Source organism: Ambystoma mexicanum, chromosome 7q (genome assembly GCF_040938575.1).
Source record: "Ambystoma mexicanum isolate Mex_15411 chromosome 7q, UKY_AmexF1_1, whole genome shotgun sequence".
NCBI classification, from domain to species: domain Eukaryota; kingdom Metazoa; phylum Chordata; class Amphibia; order Caudata; family Ambystomatidae; genus Ambystoma; species Ambystoma mexicanum.
This window is the reverse complement of record NC_090941.1, coordinates 139,377,922-139,395,366: the sequence shown is the minus strand read 5'-3', so window position 1 is coordinate 139,395,366 and position 17,445 is coordinate 139,377,922. Positions and strand designations below refer to the sequence as shown.

The 17,445-nt window shown below is 44.6% G+C and overlaps 1 protein-coding gene across 2 annotated transcripts in view; it reads left to right on the top strand.

Moving 5' to 3' along the window:
* Nucleotides 1–17,445, top strand: part of ABCC4 (ATP binding cassette subfamily C member 4 (PEL blood group)) — a 2,280,107-nt gene that overhangs the window by 1,082,391 nt on the left and 1,180,271 nt on the right. For both annotated transcript variants that reach the window (XM_069639145.1, XM_069639144.1), the window contains exon 17: nucleotides 15,549–15,586. In XM_069639145.1, coding sequence (XP_069495246.1) covers nucleotides 15,549–15,586 — 38 coding nt within the window. The remainder of the gene's footprint in view (nucleotides 1–15,548; nucleotides 15,587–17,445) is intronic.

The following is a 17,445-nucleotide window of genomic DNA, read 5'->3' as shown; positions in this document are numbered from 1 at the left end:
CAATTGATGTCAGTAATTACTGATTCTGCACCCCGTAATTGGGCAGTGACTCACCTCTAACTGTTCCACTAATTAGAACATTATTTTTACACAACTTATATGCTTTGTGTAAAATGGTGCTGGTTAATTAATTTTGCCAGTACCCTTCCTTCATTTTAACTCTTGGGGCTCCATTGTATGTCCTCATTAAACAATCGGTCCTAGCACTTAATTATTCATTTCCTCGTCGCATTTTGGAGAGCAACTTTTTTGGTTTGCTCTCCTAATGGAGTTTTCGGACGTTTTGCACACTCATTATTCATCGTGCACATCAGTAACGTATAGCTTATCTTTCCGGTGTTTCTGTCAATAGTTTCCACAGCGCTAAGATTTGAGAGGCTCATTTACTCCTGTATTTGGGTTACAAATTGCCTCCAGTGCATCCCGAGGCCACTCGTACGCTCAACATGGCGGCCGGGCTTTCACATCCTGCGGGCCCATCTTTACGCGGCCATGTTTTTTCTGTTTTAGTTATACACAGCACAGAGTATCGCACGCCCGGCTCCTGTTTCCCCACTGGGCAGCGCACACGCTGGTGAGTAACACATACTTTGTTGTTGATCCCTGACATAATTGAAGGGTCTCCTTAGATTCAGCTGCGAGTCTAGACGACCCCAGGAGTGAGCATGCTAATTGGTTTTCCTTTTGTTTCTCTTCTCCCTTTGTGTAATTTTCGATTTGGACACTTGCCTCCGACTCGCTCTCCAGTACAATCAATAATTTACATATCAAGCTGCTCCTGCAACTGCCAGTAATTGGTATGTTCCCTTAATTTTTCATATTTCACCATAAGTGTTTGTGATTGTATTCTAAACCATCGTCTTCCTCTGCAGAGACCACCTCCAGTTGTCTGTCCAAAGAGGACAACGCCCTTGTGTCTTTTGGCAAACGTTGCTACGTTATCTCAGGCCTGCATTTGAGGTAGGCTACTGCTGATGCCCTCATAGCCCCAGCCAACCAGAAGCTGTGGCGGGAGCTTGCACCATAAGCTGTGGTGGGAGCTTGCAAGGTTCATGTCGATATCCCTCTGGAGAGGCAGGACTCTCTCTGGAAAGGCCGGCCTGGCGGACCCCCGGGCAGTTGTGCAAGACCTCATGGAGTCTTCGGTTTCCCACATTGACACAGCCAGCATATGGCTGTGCCTGGGGGTCGAGATGAGACGGATGGCGTGGATGCATGCCACTAAATTCTCTTCAGGTGTGCAAGAGAGAATCCTGGATCTTCCTTTCGAGGGATTGGATCTTTTTAATTTGTTGACTGATGACGAGTTGACGAAGAAGACCTCTACACAGACCGCCAAGTCTTTCGCCATCCTGACTAAGTCAGGACAGAATTCCTTGGTACCTGCACATCAAATATTATTGTAAAAACAAACAACAATGCAAATTTAATTGATCTGTAGCATTATCGGCAGTAAGTTCAATCACACCATTTTTTTCAAAACACAAGTGTTCCTTATGAGTATCTGTAACATCAGGGATGTACAAATGAATCACAATAATACATCAAATTAAAAAAAGACCAAGAAAAACAATCTCTGCTCTACGTGTTTCGGTACTTCTGTCCCTTCTTCAGGAGCAATAATTCACTCTGTTTCTTTCAATAACCTTCACAGTAATCTAAAATTTGAAAATAGAAAATTCTCTCTTTTTAGTATGGGATACTCATATTTATGTACATGCTAATATCATCACTAGTACCATCTATCATGACCAAACCCTAGTTCATTCACCTGGTTTAGAACGGGATTCACTGATGAAAATGTGTCGTCAATTCTTAATGTCAACTGTTCTCCAACTTGTTTAGATAAAACGTTGATAGGTCTAATGTACAGCCTTATCAACTCAATCATGGTACATTCGAGCATAATATGGTAATCATCTTACCTCTGACTGTCTGGTGTCAAATATTTTTTTTTTTACATTCTTAATTTAATTTTATAACATCAACGTAAACAACAACACAACAAACACTATAACAAACATATAAAGGCACTGCTTGCGGGGAGTCTTTAACTATCACAATAATCTTGGCGCTTGCGCATCTCTTTGTAAACCATTCTTGGGTCTTCGCACTTGCTGCATGACCCTACGCCCAGTCCTATGAACCAATGTTCGGATGGCGCCCACGCCTGATTATACTTTTGCATTGGGGCTGCCCTCTTAATCTTCCTGGATTATAAACTCACCTTCCGATCTATCTGGTCCTCAGGATTGCTGCTTTCTTTGCATCCTAGCACATCTTGTAGGAGTGTGTTCCAAGCTAAAAGTTTATCGCTACTTTCTCCGGACCCTCTCTGCACTGCTCTGGTCCATACTACTGTCTCTGACAGTGCTCAACGGCTTAGGTCGGCCCACCATGCCTCAATTCTGGGTCCAGTGTCAGTCTTCAATGCCATGGCGATCTGGTGTTTTGACAAAATGCACATCAAATCCTTCATCTTGACTATGTGTGTCCTTTGTTTGCCACCCCTTGGGAATAGGCCCAAAAAGTAGTTTTCCGGTGTCCATTGCTGCCTTTGCACCCCGCCTGTAGCTGCCCTTGCTTTGACGTGTTCCCAGAATGTTTGTATTACTGGGCACCACAAGAACATGTGGAGTATGTCTGTGTTTTCCACTGCACACCTTGGGCAGGTTTGAGTGACTTTGTCCCCCATTTTGGATAGTCGTTTTGGGGTGAGGTATGATCTTTGGGTAACATCGAGCTACTTCTGCTTAAATCTTGCGTTCCTTGAGACCGTTTTCGTGTACCTTAAGACCCTCGACCATTCCCGATCCGTAAAGGGCTTCTGGAGTTCCGACTCGCATTGGTCTTGCACCTGCAATTTCTTAGTATTGGTAGATTTCATGAGCTGTTCATACAGTCTTGATGTTGTGTGTCCACCTTCGGAGATGTCATACCACTCATCCAGGTTGGGTTGTAGTTCCTCCTCCCCGGTGAGGTCTGGCCATCTTTTCTTGATGGTTTGGACCATGCTATTGTGCAGCATGAACTGTCCTTTATGAATCTTGTATTGTTCTGTGAGGTTGGCAAACTCCACCCATTTCCCCTCCCTCTACAGGTCTCCGATCTGTGCCACTCCTTTAGCTTCCCAGTATGTCCTGCATATAGACAGAACGTTCCGTCTGGTGTCTGCAAACCCTGCCAAAGGGATCTGCATGGACCTTGGGTCTGGGGTTCCTTGTATCTTCCACGTCCTCTTCCATAGTGTTAGTCCTAACATGAGCAGGGCAGGCAGGCCTTTGACCCAGGGTTTGCTCATCCAAATAAGTTCTCGCAAATAGTAACAGTTCTGGAGTGCCGGCTGGAATAAGAGTGAGTCTATGGATTCCTCATCTCCTAACCATCAGACCACAAATTGCAGTTGCCCTGCTAAATAGTATCTCTCATAGTCCGGCACCTTGAAACCCCCAGACAGGTAGTCCCTTTGTAGAGCGTGGAGAGCCAGTCTGTTCCGCCCCCCAACCCCAACAGAAATGTGCGTATTATCGTGTTCAGTTTCCTAAAGAATGTAGCAGGTATGTTGTAAGGTATGTTGGTAAAATAATATAGCAGGCGGGGAAGAACCGTCATTTTCAGCAGGGCTGCTCTTCCTATCATCCCAAATGGCAATTTCCTCCAAAACTCCATAGACTTCATTGTCTTTTCTAGGGCCATCTGCGTGTTAGCATTGTGTGTGTGTGTGACGGGTCATGATGTATGTCTATACCCAAATATCGTAAGCTATGTAGTGCCCACATAAGACCCAGGTGTGGTAACTGCCCAATAGGAGCGTGTCCGATTTCTGCAAGGGGGTATAGAATGGATTTTGCTTTGTTGATGGTGATGCCCGATAGTTTGGCGTAGGCGCCAATTTCCTCTAGCAGGTCAGGGAGATTGTTTCAAGGGTTTGTGACGAACAAAAGCATGTCGTCAGTGTATAGTGACACAAGGGGTGTGACATTGTCTGAGTATCGCTGTGTCTGCATATACTGCATGCAGGAAGACCGCCAGGGGTTCTAAAGCCAATATATAGAGCATTAGGGATAGCCGGCAGTCCTGTTTCGTGCCCCTCTATATCCTCCAAGCCTCCGCAATATGCCTTCCTGTTTTAACTCTGGCCTTATTGTCTTTGTACAGTAGCCTAATCCATCTAAGAAAGCCCTCGCCCATACCGAAGTGGGCCAACGCTCTGAGCAGCCAATTCCAGCTCAGAGTCGAAGGCTTTAACCGCATGTAACGATGCTATTGCGCATTCACCCTGTTTCTCATTGGTTTGGTCCACCACATGGTGGAGCCTCCGCAGGTTACCGCCCTGGGACATAGCCCGTTTGGTCGGGATGGATCAGCTTTTGTATAACTCTCTTGGGTCTATTGGCTAGGGCTGCTATTAGTATTTTGCAGTATTTTGGTGTATCAATGAGATGGGCCTGTACGAGCCGAAGTCTAGGGGGGGGGGGTTTCAGGATCGGTATTATGAGGGTTTCCCGCATGCTGTCTGGCAGTTGGCCCACCTGAAACGCTTCCTGATATACCTCTAGCAATCTGACAGCCAGGGTGGTCTTATACGCCTTGTAGAACTCTCTAGGTAGTCAATCGGGTGCCGGAGTCTGGGGTCTATCTATTAATGCTTCTAATTCTTCTACCATTAGGGGGGCTCCAAGCATCTGTGCCTGCTCTTCATCTAGCTTGGGATGTCAATTTGGTCTAGGGCATCTGCTTTATCTGAGGTAGTAGCCTTGCGGGTTCCCGAGTATAGAGTCTCAAAGAATTTTGAGAAACCTTGGTTTATACCATCTTGGGTCCTCACCTCTTCCCCCGCGTTGTTTTTGATCGCATTGATCGGGACTCTCTTAACTTCTTGTTTATTAAGCCAGTCTAAGAGCCCCCCTGGTTTATCCCCTTCAGCATGTAATCATTGCGTATACGTTGCATGATTCATGATTCAGATTCCCCAGTTTCTTCCAGATGATACCTGAGGTTTACCAGTTCGGGTGGCTCCTCCCCTAGTCACCCGGCTTGCGATTCCATCCTCTCCATTTCTCGTTCAATCTCCCCAAGTTCTGTCAGGACCCTCCCTTTATTTCCCGCCGTCTTCTGAATTGCTGCACCTCTATTAGTTTGAAGGCGTCCCATACGGTTACTGACCTGTCTACACTACCTGTGTTGAGGTGTAAGTAATCGTGTATCATATCCTGCAGGTGCCCTTGGACCTCCCCCTCCAGTAGCGTCTCAACTCTTAATCTCCAAGTTGGTATAGGGGTCCTGCTATGCGTGTATGCCCATGTTGCTGTTACCGGGGTATGATTTGAAAGTGTCCATGCTCTGTGTTGTGCGCTAGTGAATTCCCCTAGTGTCTCGCTACCGTTGAAGAGGTAATCTATGCGTGTGAACGTACCATGCAGGGTGCTGTAGTAGGAGTATCCCCTCTTGTCTGCTTGCAGGTTCCTCCATACGTCCTCCAGCTTTAGCTGTTCCAAAATCTTCTTAGTGCTTTTGACGGTGGGGCTGGTTTCTTGTACTTCATCTGATTGATCCAGGAATGGATCTAATGCACAGTTAAAGTCCCCAGCCCAAATAAATGTGGCGTCTCTGTATGGGGCCAGCCGTGGTGCAAGTGTCTGATCTTGGTTTGGGGCATATGTGTTTACTAAACGCTCCTCCTTATTTTAAGCATCCCGTGCACCAGCACCCACCTACCCTCTCAGTCTTGTTCTTGCGTTAACTACTGAAATGGGACCGCCGGGGCTATCCACGTCAGCACCCCTCTGGCATAGGTGGAATAGGTCCAGCTCAACATTTATTTGCCCCACTTGGCTGCTATCTTGGACTGTTTGTGTTTCGTCAAGTGGGTTTCCTGGAGCATCACAATTTTAACTCTTGATTTGTTGAGCCAGGTGTGGACCCTCAACCTTTTAACACAGGCATTCAGGACCCGGACGTTCCAGGTTGCTATTGTGGGTTCTGCAGAGCTCATGTCACTGAGGCTCATCTGGGCTCTTCCTTTCCCATGGGCCTGTTCTGACTGTACTGTCCACATCTTGAACTCGAGTCGGCATTGGGCATTGCTCCTGCAGCGGGGGTAGTCCCTCAGGTGTCTACACCATTCTCATGCTATGTGGCTTCTGTAGAGTCGTAGCCGCTGGGTGGTGTGATGTGCAGCTTGCGTCTGGGTATCCCTTTTCTCCATTTGTTCTTTACGCAGCCGTAGCGTCTTATCCATAGAACGTGTGCTCCCCTAGTTGTGCCTTGGTCTGAACAAAAATCATGAACCATAAACAAATATCCAGCCACCCTCCCCCTGCTCAGGCTCCACTGCTTCTCTTGCGCTGCCCTCCCTAGGTGGGGCAGGCCGGCTGCAGCGTGACATCCAAACTTTTAAAACTCTGTGGGGTATCGTGTCCTGTCGTTTTCTGCGGCAGAACCAAAGCTCGAGGCTCCTTGGTTGTATTACAGCTGGTTTACGTCATATCTTCTGTGTCTTTACTTTTCTTTCCGGTGTTAGGTCTGCACGTGTTATCATTGGGGTAGGTCCTCATTTTTACTACCATTTCTGGCTCTTAGTTGAGGGATGCCCTGTTGGTCCCGTCGTTTTGAAGAAATAGGATCTGCCTTCTCTCATCACCTTCAGTTTGGCAGGGTACAGTAGCATGTAATGTATATTCGCTTCATTGTTATTCTTGAGGAGTTCTTGGTTATCACCCCTCCCTTGAGAATGTCAATATTTTCTGTCGGTCCTTAAAGTTCTTGATCTTAGCAATCATTGGTCTTGGGGTGTCATGGGGGGACCAGGTCGGGGTTTCCTAGTGAGGGCTATATGTGCTCTCTCCACTGCAAAGCCTTCGGAGAGTGTCCCTGCCCCAATCTCCTGCAGCAACAAGTTTTCAACATAGTTTGTGGGGTCTCTGCCTTCTTTCTCCTCCGGCAGTCCAACAATCCAGACATTATTCCTTTGAGCCCTCCCTTCTGCATCCTCTGCTTGATGATCTTTACCCGTTGTAACACATCTGACATCTGGGACTGGGTGGATGGCAATATCTGTGGTCTTATTGTGTACTTGGTGTTCCACCATACCCATCGGTCTGCGAGGGCCCTTACGTCCTGCTGAAGGAGGTTCAGGTGTACCATGACCGCGTTCAACTTGTTCTGCACAAATGCCTTCAGGGCCGCTATAGCCACCAGTATAGGGCCGTCGCTTCGGCCTTCTTCTTGCTGTCCGGAGCTAGTCGTACCTGCGTTTGTGTCGGATGGGGTGGGTTGGGTATTGTCATGCTTCTTGGCAAAGGATTCGAAGCTGGTCTGTTTGCCTCTTCCACCTTTTGATTTGTCTGGCATTCTTCTCCCGTGGTGTTATGTAAAGCACTGTCTTCTTCTCAACGACGGGAGCGCTGTCCCTTATCACATGCATTGTTATCGCGGGGCGTCTGAAGACGTCGCCTCACTGAATGTCCGGTGGCAATTGGGATCCCTTTGTATGTAGCTGTGTCCTTCAGTGGCCGTGTCACCCTCCTCAGCCGTTCTATGAGCCATTTTCTTTGGGATGTGTGCCCCAAGGATACCCTTGTCCTTCATCTGTTTCACTACTTCCCTCTGAAGTCTACTGGGGATTCAGTCTGAACCTTGCTTGCTCAGTGTGGCTTGGTATCCTGCCTTGTAGGTGTTCCCTCTTCGGGTAGGCCGTTCTCTCGTTTCGTGCTTTACCCACTGGTATCTGCCTACACACATGGAGTGCCAACTGCTGGGTGACTGTGTCTTGTATTGGCCCTGCAAAGCCTTGCAGGCACAGTTAATTGGGCCGTACGAGACACCATGGGTTGTGCTCTCCCACGTATCAACACAGTATATGCCCCCGCTTCAATTGTTCATTCTTGTCATGCACTGTTAATTGCCCTGATCAGTCCTAAGGATATGCTCAAGTTCCCTCTGTGAGCCGAGGTTAGCCTGTGTATGCTCCTCTCACTCCCCTGTCCCCCCAGCCATGTCACGCCTGTAAGAGGATTCAATTCAACACTACAGCTAAGTCATTGCCTAGTCTGGGATACTGAATGGAAACCCTTATTGATATATCTTTATGTCCAGTTCATGAGTTCTGGATGACTACCCCTATATAACACCCCTCTCTTGGAATCCCCCTGACCCCACTGAGCCAAGAAGTAGTTCTGTTTTGCAAGTTTAAAAGGTTTATTTGAAAAAAAAATTAACAGTGTATATATATATATATATATCACACTTTTATAATGAATTAATAATTGAATATCACACTTAATTTGAGCAGTAATCAATAATGGATAGTCTGGCACTAGCACACTTCTTTATAATCAATGATGAGTGGGTATAGGATGGATAAGATAGCAAAACTACTTTTATGGTTTCAAATAGATGCAATGTGGAATGAAAATGCAGTACAGAAAATAACTTGATAGGATTTCAGCAAAAGACAATGTAATCACTTTCTTGGACAATTCACCCCCCCTTTATGCAGTGTAAGGAGATGAAGAGGAGAGCACACAGTTCTTATGAATGCAATAAAACAGAATTCAGTTCAATTCCCCCCAGCAGCTTATACAACAGATAGGAGTTTTGAAACACAGGCAAAATGCTTTGAATATGGTGACAATGCGGTGAGAAATATGCTGAAAATGCTTTTAATTCCCTTCAGGAGGTTCAGGGTGAGTGGTATCTAGTTAATATTAGTTCAGGCTCACTCTAGCAATGATTCAGGGATGGTTCTTAGGAGGCAAACAAAATTTTCGCAGTTCAGGCAAAAGCTGCTGATTTTTACAGGTGGCTGAAATCGGGCCAAATTGCAAATCGCGGCAAAATGTGCGAATGCGTGAATCACGATTACGGCAAAAGTATAAGTAGTAGCAAGTCGGTTCTAGGTTCGTTGAAAAGCTAAGATTCTAAGCTTTCAGAGGAAAGTTAAACCACGGTTACGGAGTTATGAACGATTTTGTGAAGGTTGTTTTTCGGATTTGAAATTTTAAAAGTTCAAAGCGACAGGTTACAGCTTTGCAGCTGCAGAATTGACAAATGACAGTGGTGCAGCTTTACAAATAACAGGTGACAGGAGGCAGTTCTGGTTAGATTAAAATAGTTTGGATTAGATTATTTTAACTAAGAGATTGGTTCTGCACAGTTCTGCTAGGTACTCACAATATATTTTAAAATAGTCCTCGCCACGGATCTGGTCAGGTTTTGGACTGGACTCCGGTTCTGGTCTCGGCAATTCACAGTGATCTGGGTCAGCTCTCTGGTTCTGCTAACAGCGGTCTGGGTCACTCTGGATCTCTGGCCTCTGGTTCTGCATACTGCTCTGCTTTCTCTGGGTACAGCACTGCTTCTGGATCTTTCTGGCACAGGGTTTCAGGCCAGAATCAACAGCTGGGCCCGGCTGTGAATAGTCTGCAAATGATTTTTGGGCCTGCTGACAAATACTTTTGCTTGCAGTGGGCCTTCTTGGTTCAAAGTTCTGTAGTCTCTGTTTAGCTTGGAATTCTAAGTGTAGGATCTCTGGATGTGAAGTCGTCGGTCAGCATGCTCCGCAGCAAATGGAATTGAATGTCTCTACCTGTCCCAGCAGTCTCTTTTTATGTGTTTTGAAAGTGGGTGTGTGCCTGGGCCTAGCTAAGCCTGCCCCTTTCTACTTGTCATTGGCCCAATTCTCCCCTCTCCCATGATTGGGGGAAGGAAATGTGAGTCAGAGTGATGCTGTAGGTTTTATGGGTCAGAGGATCCTCCCCTGGTCAGTTTGCCCACAAGTCTATATTTGATTCAAATACATATTTGCACAGGTACACATTTGTTTAAAATTACATGCACATATCACATGAGGTATACTCTGTTCAAACTCTGCTCTTCCTGAGGGCTGGCATTCAAAAATGGCAACTTATTTTCGATTTTAGTGGGTTATGCAACCTTGGTTCTTCATTAAAAGTTATACACATATACACAGGCTGTCCATACCTACTCCAGTAAATTCCCATATCTCTAGCTTAAAAACAGAGTATGTGGTGTCAATAAATAGCGGGGTTTTGCACCAGAACATCACACAAATTGGAGTTTGGGCTTGAATCGAAGGTACATTTTTTAAATGAAGGCTCTCAAAGTTATACATTCCTGTCATTTGATTACAGAGAGTTATCAGTGTTTCTGTAAAATATATATTTTGCTTTCAATTCAGTTCTCAGAGTGTTGGAGTCCCCCTCCAAGACTTGGGTGGGTCAGTGACCATGCCTCTGCTGGCAGGCAGGCCTTTGTTGACAGGAAACAGTCAAAATCAACATATTCTATTTAAGTACAAGAGCCTATTGTGTGGTCTCTGGGAGGCTTAGGTCAGCAGACCAGGGGGTCACTTTGCATTTGGTTATTATGACCATGTGATATACTGGGCTGTGGTGTGAATCTCTTGAGGTGAGAGGGTTTCCCAGGCTTCTGGCCACTGGGAACAGCAGGTGGCTAATTTTTGATTAAAATGCAGCCTTTGAAGTCAGCTGAGTCAAATTCCTTTGTCAGCAACTGCACTCAGTTCTCCTGTCAGAGTTTAGACCGCTAGCACCACCTTGAGGATTTTGTTGGTACTGCATCCATTTTTGGGATCTTTCTTGGATTAATGCATTCCAAACAGGAATGGTTCTTACATGGTAGTAAATAATCCTTGCTTAACATTGTTTTGATGGGGCTCCTTACAGTAAAATGGTTATGTGGAACCCCACTGAAGGGTTGAATCTTTAAAGTGGTCCGATGAGCCACGATTTCAGCAACTTTTTGACATCTGTAACAGTGGATTTTGTTAACAAAGATCTTTCTTTACACTGGTGGGTGGCAAGTTAGGTAACCATTTTGGTGTGCGCACAAACTGCGTGGTTCTCCTGGATTCTGGCGCACATGTGGGCTTTTTGGCCATCTTGGATTTTCTAAGCCCACAGCACCAAATGTTGCAGCATGATAGCTCAAACGTGGGTCAGGACACCCAACACGCCCTAGGCTGTTTATTCAGATGTATGGGATTGCTCACCTGCCTTGCGTGTGCCCCTTCGTTTCACCGCCGGCGAGCGGCCAGGGAATGGGAGGGCCCGAGCAATACGAACATAGATCCTGCCGGTGGCTGCGGGCCGTTGCCTCTCACTGGTCACCCTGCATGCATGGGGCGTTGATGGATCACGGCCTCCTTTGGCTTCCTATATTGGCCCAAGTCTGGATCTGATCCTAACGTTTTGCCCATGTTGATCACTCCATTCCATTTGAATCATGTCTGCCAGTGTTCTTCCCGAACCTGCAGTCGGATGCAGAAAGGGCTTTCCATTTCTTGGTCCTCAAGAGAGTCCTCAAGTTCTATCTCTCTGACAAAATCTTTCAGGAGGTCGGAGGCGTTGTTGATCACGTTTGGAGGCATGTCTCTGGGCACCCAGGCTTCCAAAGCTTCTATCGCCCGGTGGATGGTCCAGGCCATTTCAAAGGCGTATTCAGCCATGGGCAAACCATTTCCTGAGTGGATTCATGCCCATGCGGTCAGAGCTAAGGTCACAGCTGTCGCGTTTCAGAGACATGCTTCTTGGGATGTCATCAGCAGGTCGGCTACTTGGGCCACTACGTGAGTGTTCCCTGGATACTAGCTTCAAGCGGGATGCAGAGGTCGGTCAGGCATTTCTGAATAATCTTTTTGCTTCGTCTTGGATATGAGGCATGTTGTCACATCTCTACCCTATGGTCTTATTTGGTGGAATCACCCACAAGGATGGAAGAAAGGGGACAGGATGTATGAGTAATCAAAGTTACTGCATGTAGTGACTAGAGACCTCCTTAGTCCCCTTTCCTCCATACATCCCACCCGTCCCCATTTGTATGCCAAGGGCTAAAGTATTAAATATAGCCAGGTATTAAAGCATCTGATATGTTAAAAAGGGGTGTGAGGGGAGGTGCCTGAGGGTGGGGCCTCAGGAGGGTGGGGTAGGTTTCCACGCCCGGGGCCGAGCACCTGTGCGCTGGACTAAATTTAAAGACAAAGCTCAATTTTTTCGGTGCCAAAGGTTCCAGTACTGAAGAAGGAGGATGGAGGAAAGGGGGCTAAGGACTAGGAGTACTCTAGTCACTACAGTGAGTAACTTGAATTATTCAGGCGTTTAGCATGTAAGTGCACCTCCCATTGCTTTACATTTATTGATCAAAACCATGACATGTGTTAGGTAGTTCTTGGATCAGCAATGTAGAGCAGTGCCATGTGCTACGATTCCAAAATACCACAAGTGGTATACATAATTTGTTTCAAGCTAATTTCCAGTGTCTCAAAGTCTGTACATATCCCACTTTCTTTACTCTGCGATGGAGCAATCAAAACCTCGATTATCCCTAATAGAGATCTGGGATGTCTTGCGATCTGTGCCATGGAATTATGCAGACTAAAACATGTTTTCAGGAAATGCCCTGACAGTTAAAGTGCAGATGCTGTTTTGGGTCTTTGGAGAGGCTAGCCTTTAGTACTGAGAGGTTGCAAATCTATGAGCTGATATGAGCTCAATTTGGTTGGCAAATGGAAGCATGGCAGACAGGTGAGGTGCAGTGCTGCAATTAGAATACTCTGTTTGAATACATCACTGTAGAGAGGTTTGTAAAATAGTAACATTCTCATATGTTCATAACATTTTATGCTGCTTTGCAGTGTGCTGATCGATCTTAGGAGTCGGTGGCTGAGGCGGGATAATTCATTATAATATTACAACTACAGCAGCGGCAATGTCTTTTTTATTGTGTTGTAATGACATAAGTATTATAGTGGATATTTGTGACTATGTTAAAGTTGCTTTTAAAAGATTGGATAGATAATCTTAGTTGAAGTTTAAAACGTATTTGTATTCAGATAGCTTTAGGGACATGTCTAGTGTGTTGTGCTTAGAACACTATGCATTGTATTTTCATGTTAATGGCATAAGCCAAATACAAAATTGATTTATTCTTCATAACAGAAAGTCCTGCAGTCATATGTTATTGGGCAGAGAGCTGGCAGTGGACGAGTCCAAATATAATGGACCAGTATCACAACTGAGCTGCAACAATGGAACTAAAGTATAAAAGCAGTGCTGTGGCCAAAATATTGAGTTTTCTGCTTAAGTGAGCGGCTATTGACACTGTTCAGTCCTTGGTACTAAACTTTCACTCCAAGAGCCCTTTTCACCCGCACTCGCAGGCTAATTTCTCCCTACCATTACACTCAAAATAAAGTAAATTAAATAGTTAAAATTAAGCAATCCCAAATGGAAAAGGTAACTTTAGCTAGACCGTGAAAACATTTAAAGTTTGGGCATTCATTTGCTATAATAAGTGAGTTAAAAATTAGAGCAGCCAGAGATGAGACGATGCATCAGACCAGAGCATAATCCATTGCTTGTAGGAAGGAGAGTATTGCTATTTTCATTGCAATGAACACTACCTCTAAGGAAACTTGCCATGACAGTTTGGCTACTTTTTATGGGCATGTTTTTATTACTCAAGCAGAGAGTGAGGTTACGGGACTGCAGTCTATTTACAATTTAATGGACGTGATATAATTAATACTGAAATACAAAAAACATTTATAGTGTGCGTAAAATGATCAATGGAGGTATAGGTTAAAAGAAAAGAGAGGGGGCACGAGAGAAAACTGAGTGGAGAGGGTGTGGGTGGCAGATGTAATCACCACCATGTATACGTAGTGTAGGTACTTGGCACATTAGTTAGCAAAGCAGTTAAACTAGGTGAACACGCATTTCCACATTTACCATTCACAAGCAATATTATGGTTGGTTTTACAAATGCAAGTTAAATAACCCTCTACCTGCAAAGTAAGAGTAGAATTGGCCATTCAGCTAAAAAGTCACCCAAGAACAGCACCATCTAGTATCATTACTGGACATTCACCTCCAGATCAGAGCCACACAGCAATGAGCTATGGGTATGCACATTTGAAAAGCTTGCTTTTTGCTCCATAGAAAATGCCATTGTCAGACAGCGCTAGTTTATATGTACATATATCGACCCAAGAACAATAGCACTCAAGGATGCAGTAAGCTACTGCACACCTTTTTTTCCCTTTTTGGGGAATTATAATTTTGGCACAATTTATCATCCTTGTACTTGAATCATGTTTACCATTTGCCTTTAGCATTGTGGGTTGTTTAAAAAGAACGAAAATACAACCTTCTACTTGGAATATCAAAGTAGTAATGGCCATTCCACCTAAAAAGCCACACACACACACGCGCAGCATCACATAGGCGCTATCACTGGACATCCACCTTCAGAACAGACGCATGCTGCAAAGCAGTATGGGCACAAAAAATAGTTGATAGGCTTGCTTTTTATCCCAAAGAAACATGTCATTGTCTTATAGGACAGCATTAGTTAACACATAGCTTCATCAGCCCAAAAAGGGCTGCTCTCACAGTTGCAAAAAGCAATCAAATCCGTTTCCCCATATTGGAGATCTATGTGGCATGGGTTGTCATCCTGGAGCATTGGGGCACAAATACAAGTCATCATAATATTATGATGGGTTTACTAAAGTGAACAAGCTGCCCGATAGTGCACTATAGATATGCAAAGGCATGCATTGTCTACATAGGAAATTGCCATTGTCATAGAAGGCCATACCATTTTATACATCCTTGAGAGCTTTCAGTGTTGGGTTGATAAAGCTATGCTTAAAATAGCACTGTCCTATAATACAATGGCAATTTCCTATCGAGCATAAATCAAGCTTGTCACCTAATTTGCATACACAAAGTGCAATTTTGTGTGGCCATAATTTGAAGGTGAACATCTAGTGATTGCTGCTAGGTGGTGCTGTGTGTGTGGGCTTTTTAGTTGATATGACCTTTTCTACTTAAAAAAGAAAGTAAAATATTCCTAATATTGATGGTGAATTGTAAACATGCCCCGATGCTCCAATCACAAGAATGTAAGGATGTGCCATGTTGATGGTTTCCAATAAGAGTGGAAACTTTTATGTGGATGGGAGGGGAGGTGCGTTAATCTGTCCCTAGATCCTACCAGAAAGCTTGTCCAAATAACCTAGGTGATCCTTTGGTTTATGATGTGAATGATCTGAAGCGTCCGCATAGCTGTGCTGCACGCATTGTTCAAGTCTTTTCACCATTTTAACAGAGAGATCTGCATAGATGGTGTTTCCTTAGCTAAATCATGTTGCTATGAAGCCCTGTAACATATGTCTAAATTTTTTGCAGGAAAGAGCTGTTGCTACTCTGAGAGAATTCAGAAGTACAAGAATCTTGTTTTATTTGCAGTTGCTTCACAGTTTAAAACTATGCATATGTTTGACAATATGGGCATGAATTCGGGTTCAATCCCAGCCCAAAGCTTTCATCGCTTATTTTGCTTTTAGAGCCCTCCTCTAGCTCAGCTAAAACCCTGTTTGTGCTTATGAGTTGGCTTCTTCCCTATTAAAGGTTTCTTCAGAAACAGACTTGGATAACTAGACATGTACAATTTCTTTGACGTCCATGCGAGTAATGAAGTGTCATATTTGTTTTTTCCAGGTTTTCTATGTTCTTCAGGACTGGTGGCTATCATACTGGTAAGTCAATAGCAGAAATGTCTTACAAAAGATTACAAATGTGCCCCCAGTCAAAGCTGAAATTTGTGTAGCGTCCTTTCTCTTACTCTGGGGAAAATGTAGTCCTTCCTTCTAGGAAGTCAGAGGCTAGGCTGTAGTGATTTTTATAAACAAATTTAATTGCCATTTTGCATACTTAAACAAGAAAACATTGCCCCTCCCCTCCTCCCGTCCCCTTTCTCCCCAAACCCTGCCCTGTCCAGAGCTGCTCCACCTTATCATGCAGATGATACAAAGAGGTTTTCAGTTTTTATCAGTTGATTATACGTCATTCACGCAATGTCCAAAATTCAAAATGTTATGCGGGCTCATTTAAATCTGATACTCTCTCAAATATTGCAACAATACTCACCTATCTGTTTTAAATTGTTGGATGGCTCCTTGGATTGTATAGGTAAACCATTCCATAGCCAAAATGTGCCAAATTTTAAATACCCATTCATGATGGGTAGGAGTGGCCTACTGCTTCCAGTTCTGGGCTAATACCAATAAGGCTACCAAACTCAAAACCATACATGCTTTAAAATGTGCCTTTCCTCTTGGTGCCGTGTCCTTTGACCAAAGGCCCAAAAGGCATTCCTCAAACCGCATTGTCGTGCATACCTGATCCCAAAACGCTTTCAGGGACGAACAGGACCACCAAATATGGAGTCAATCCTGCTTCCCTCTACATCTCTGTCAGCAATCCTGAGATGTCTGCAGATACATATATCAAAGTCTCTCCGGAGTATAATGCCATTGTTGAGGGCCTTACACCACATCTCCCTAAATTGGATGGATCCAGTAAGCATTGCGATATTGCCCCATAAAACTCCTCTAATATATGTTGATTTAGAGTACATTCCCACTTATCCATATAAGACCACCTTTCCCGTGCACCACCTTCAGCTATGAAAACATAAAATGCGGGGATTAGATGTGAATCTCCCCTTTGAGTTGTTACATACTTTTCAAATGCAGTAAGTTGCATACTCGCCGCTGATTTATTGAGGGGGAAGTACAACCCAATGCCGCGGTTGATAATCACTGAGCCTGTCCTCTTCCTTAAAGCTAAATGTCTGTTTACACTGTTCAAAGGTTTTGACTTCCTTACCCTCCATCATGTCCCTTAACCTTAAACATCCCGCCTCTCTCCATTTCCTGGATTCTCTTGCATCCCTCCCTGTTGTAAACTGGGGATTCTCAAACAATGGCGTGAATGGGCCCGGATTTGTTGAGATATGCCTTTGCTTTATTACCTAATCCCACACTTCCCCCACTAGTGTGGTAATCCACGATGCCTTCATGCTTGGAGGTCGGTCCTCTTTAGCTAACCATAAAACCGCATCATGTGGAGCCCCCATCACTGCTCTATCCATGGAGACCCAAAGTTTGCTTTCGTTCCCGACAGCCTAAATTCCAACACCCGCAGTTGGGCCGCCCTATAATACAGTATAAAATCAGGAACCGCCATTCCTCCCCTATTCCTCGGGGTCACATGCTGTTTGCATGCCATAAAAATGTAAAAATAAATAAAAATAATGTTTGCATGGCCACCCACAATCACTTATTACGCCAAATAATTGTAGATCACAGACGATCGACTTAAAAAAATTCCTGGGGAGGGACACCGGCAGGGCCTGATAATAGTAAACAAAACGTGGAAAAGTCACCATGTTGATCGAGGCCATGCGCCCCTTTCATGAGATGTGTAACTGATTCCATCGTCGCAAGTTGGTTTTAACTGTGGAATAGTTCTCCTCATATAACGTTGCCATTGATTTTGTGATGTGAATCCCCAGGTATTCGATTCTATCCACTGCCCATTGAAATTTAGTGCA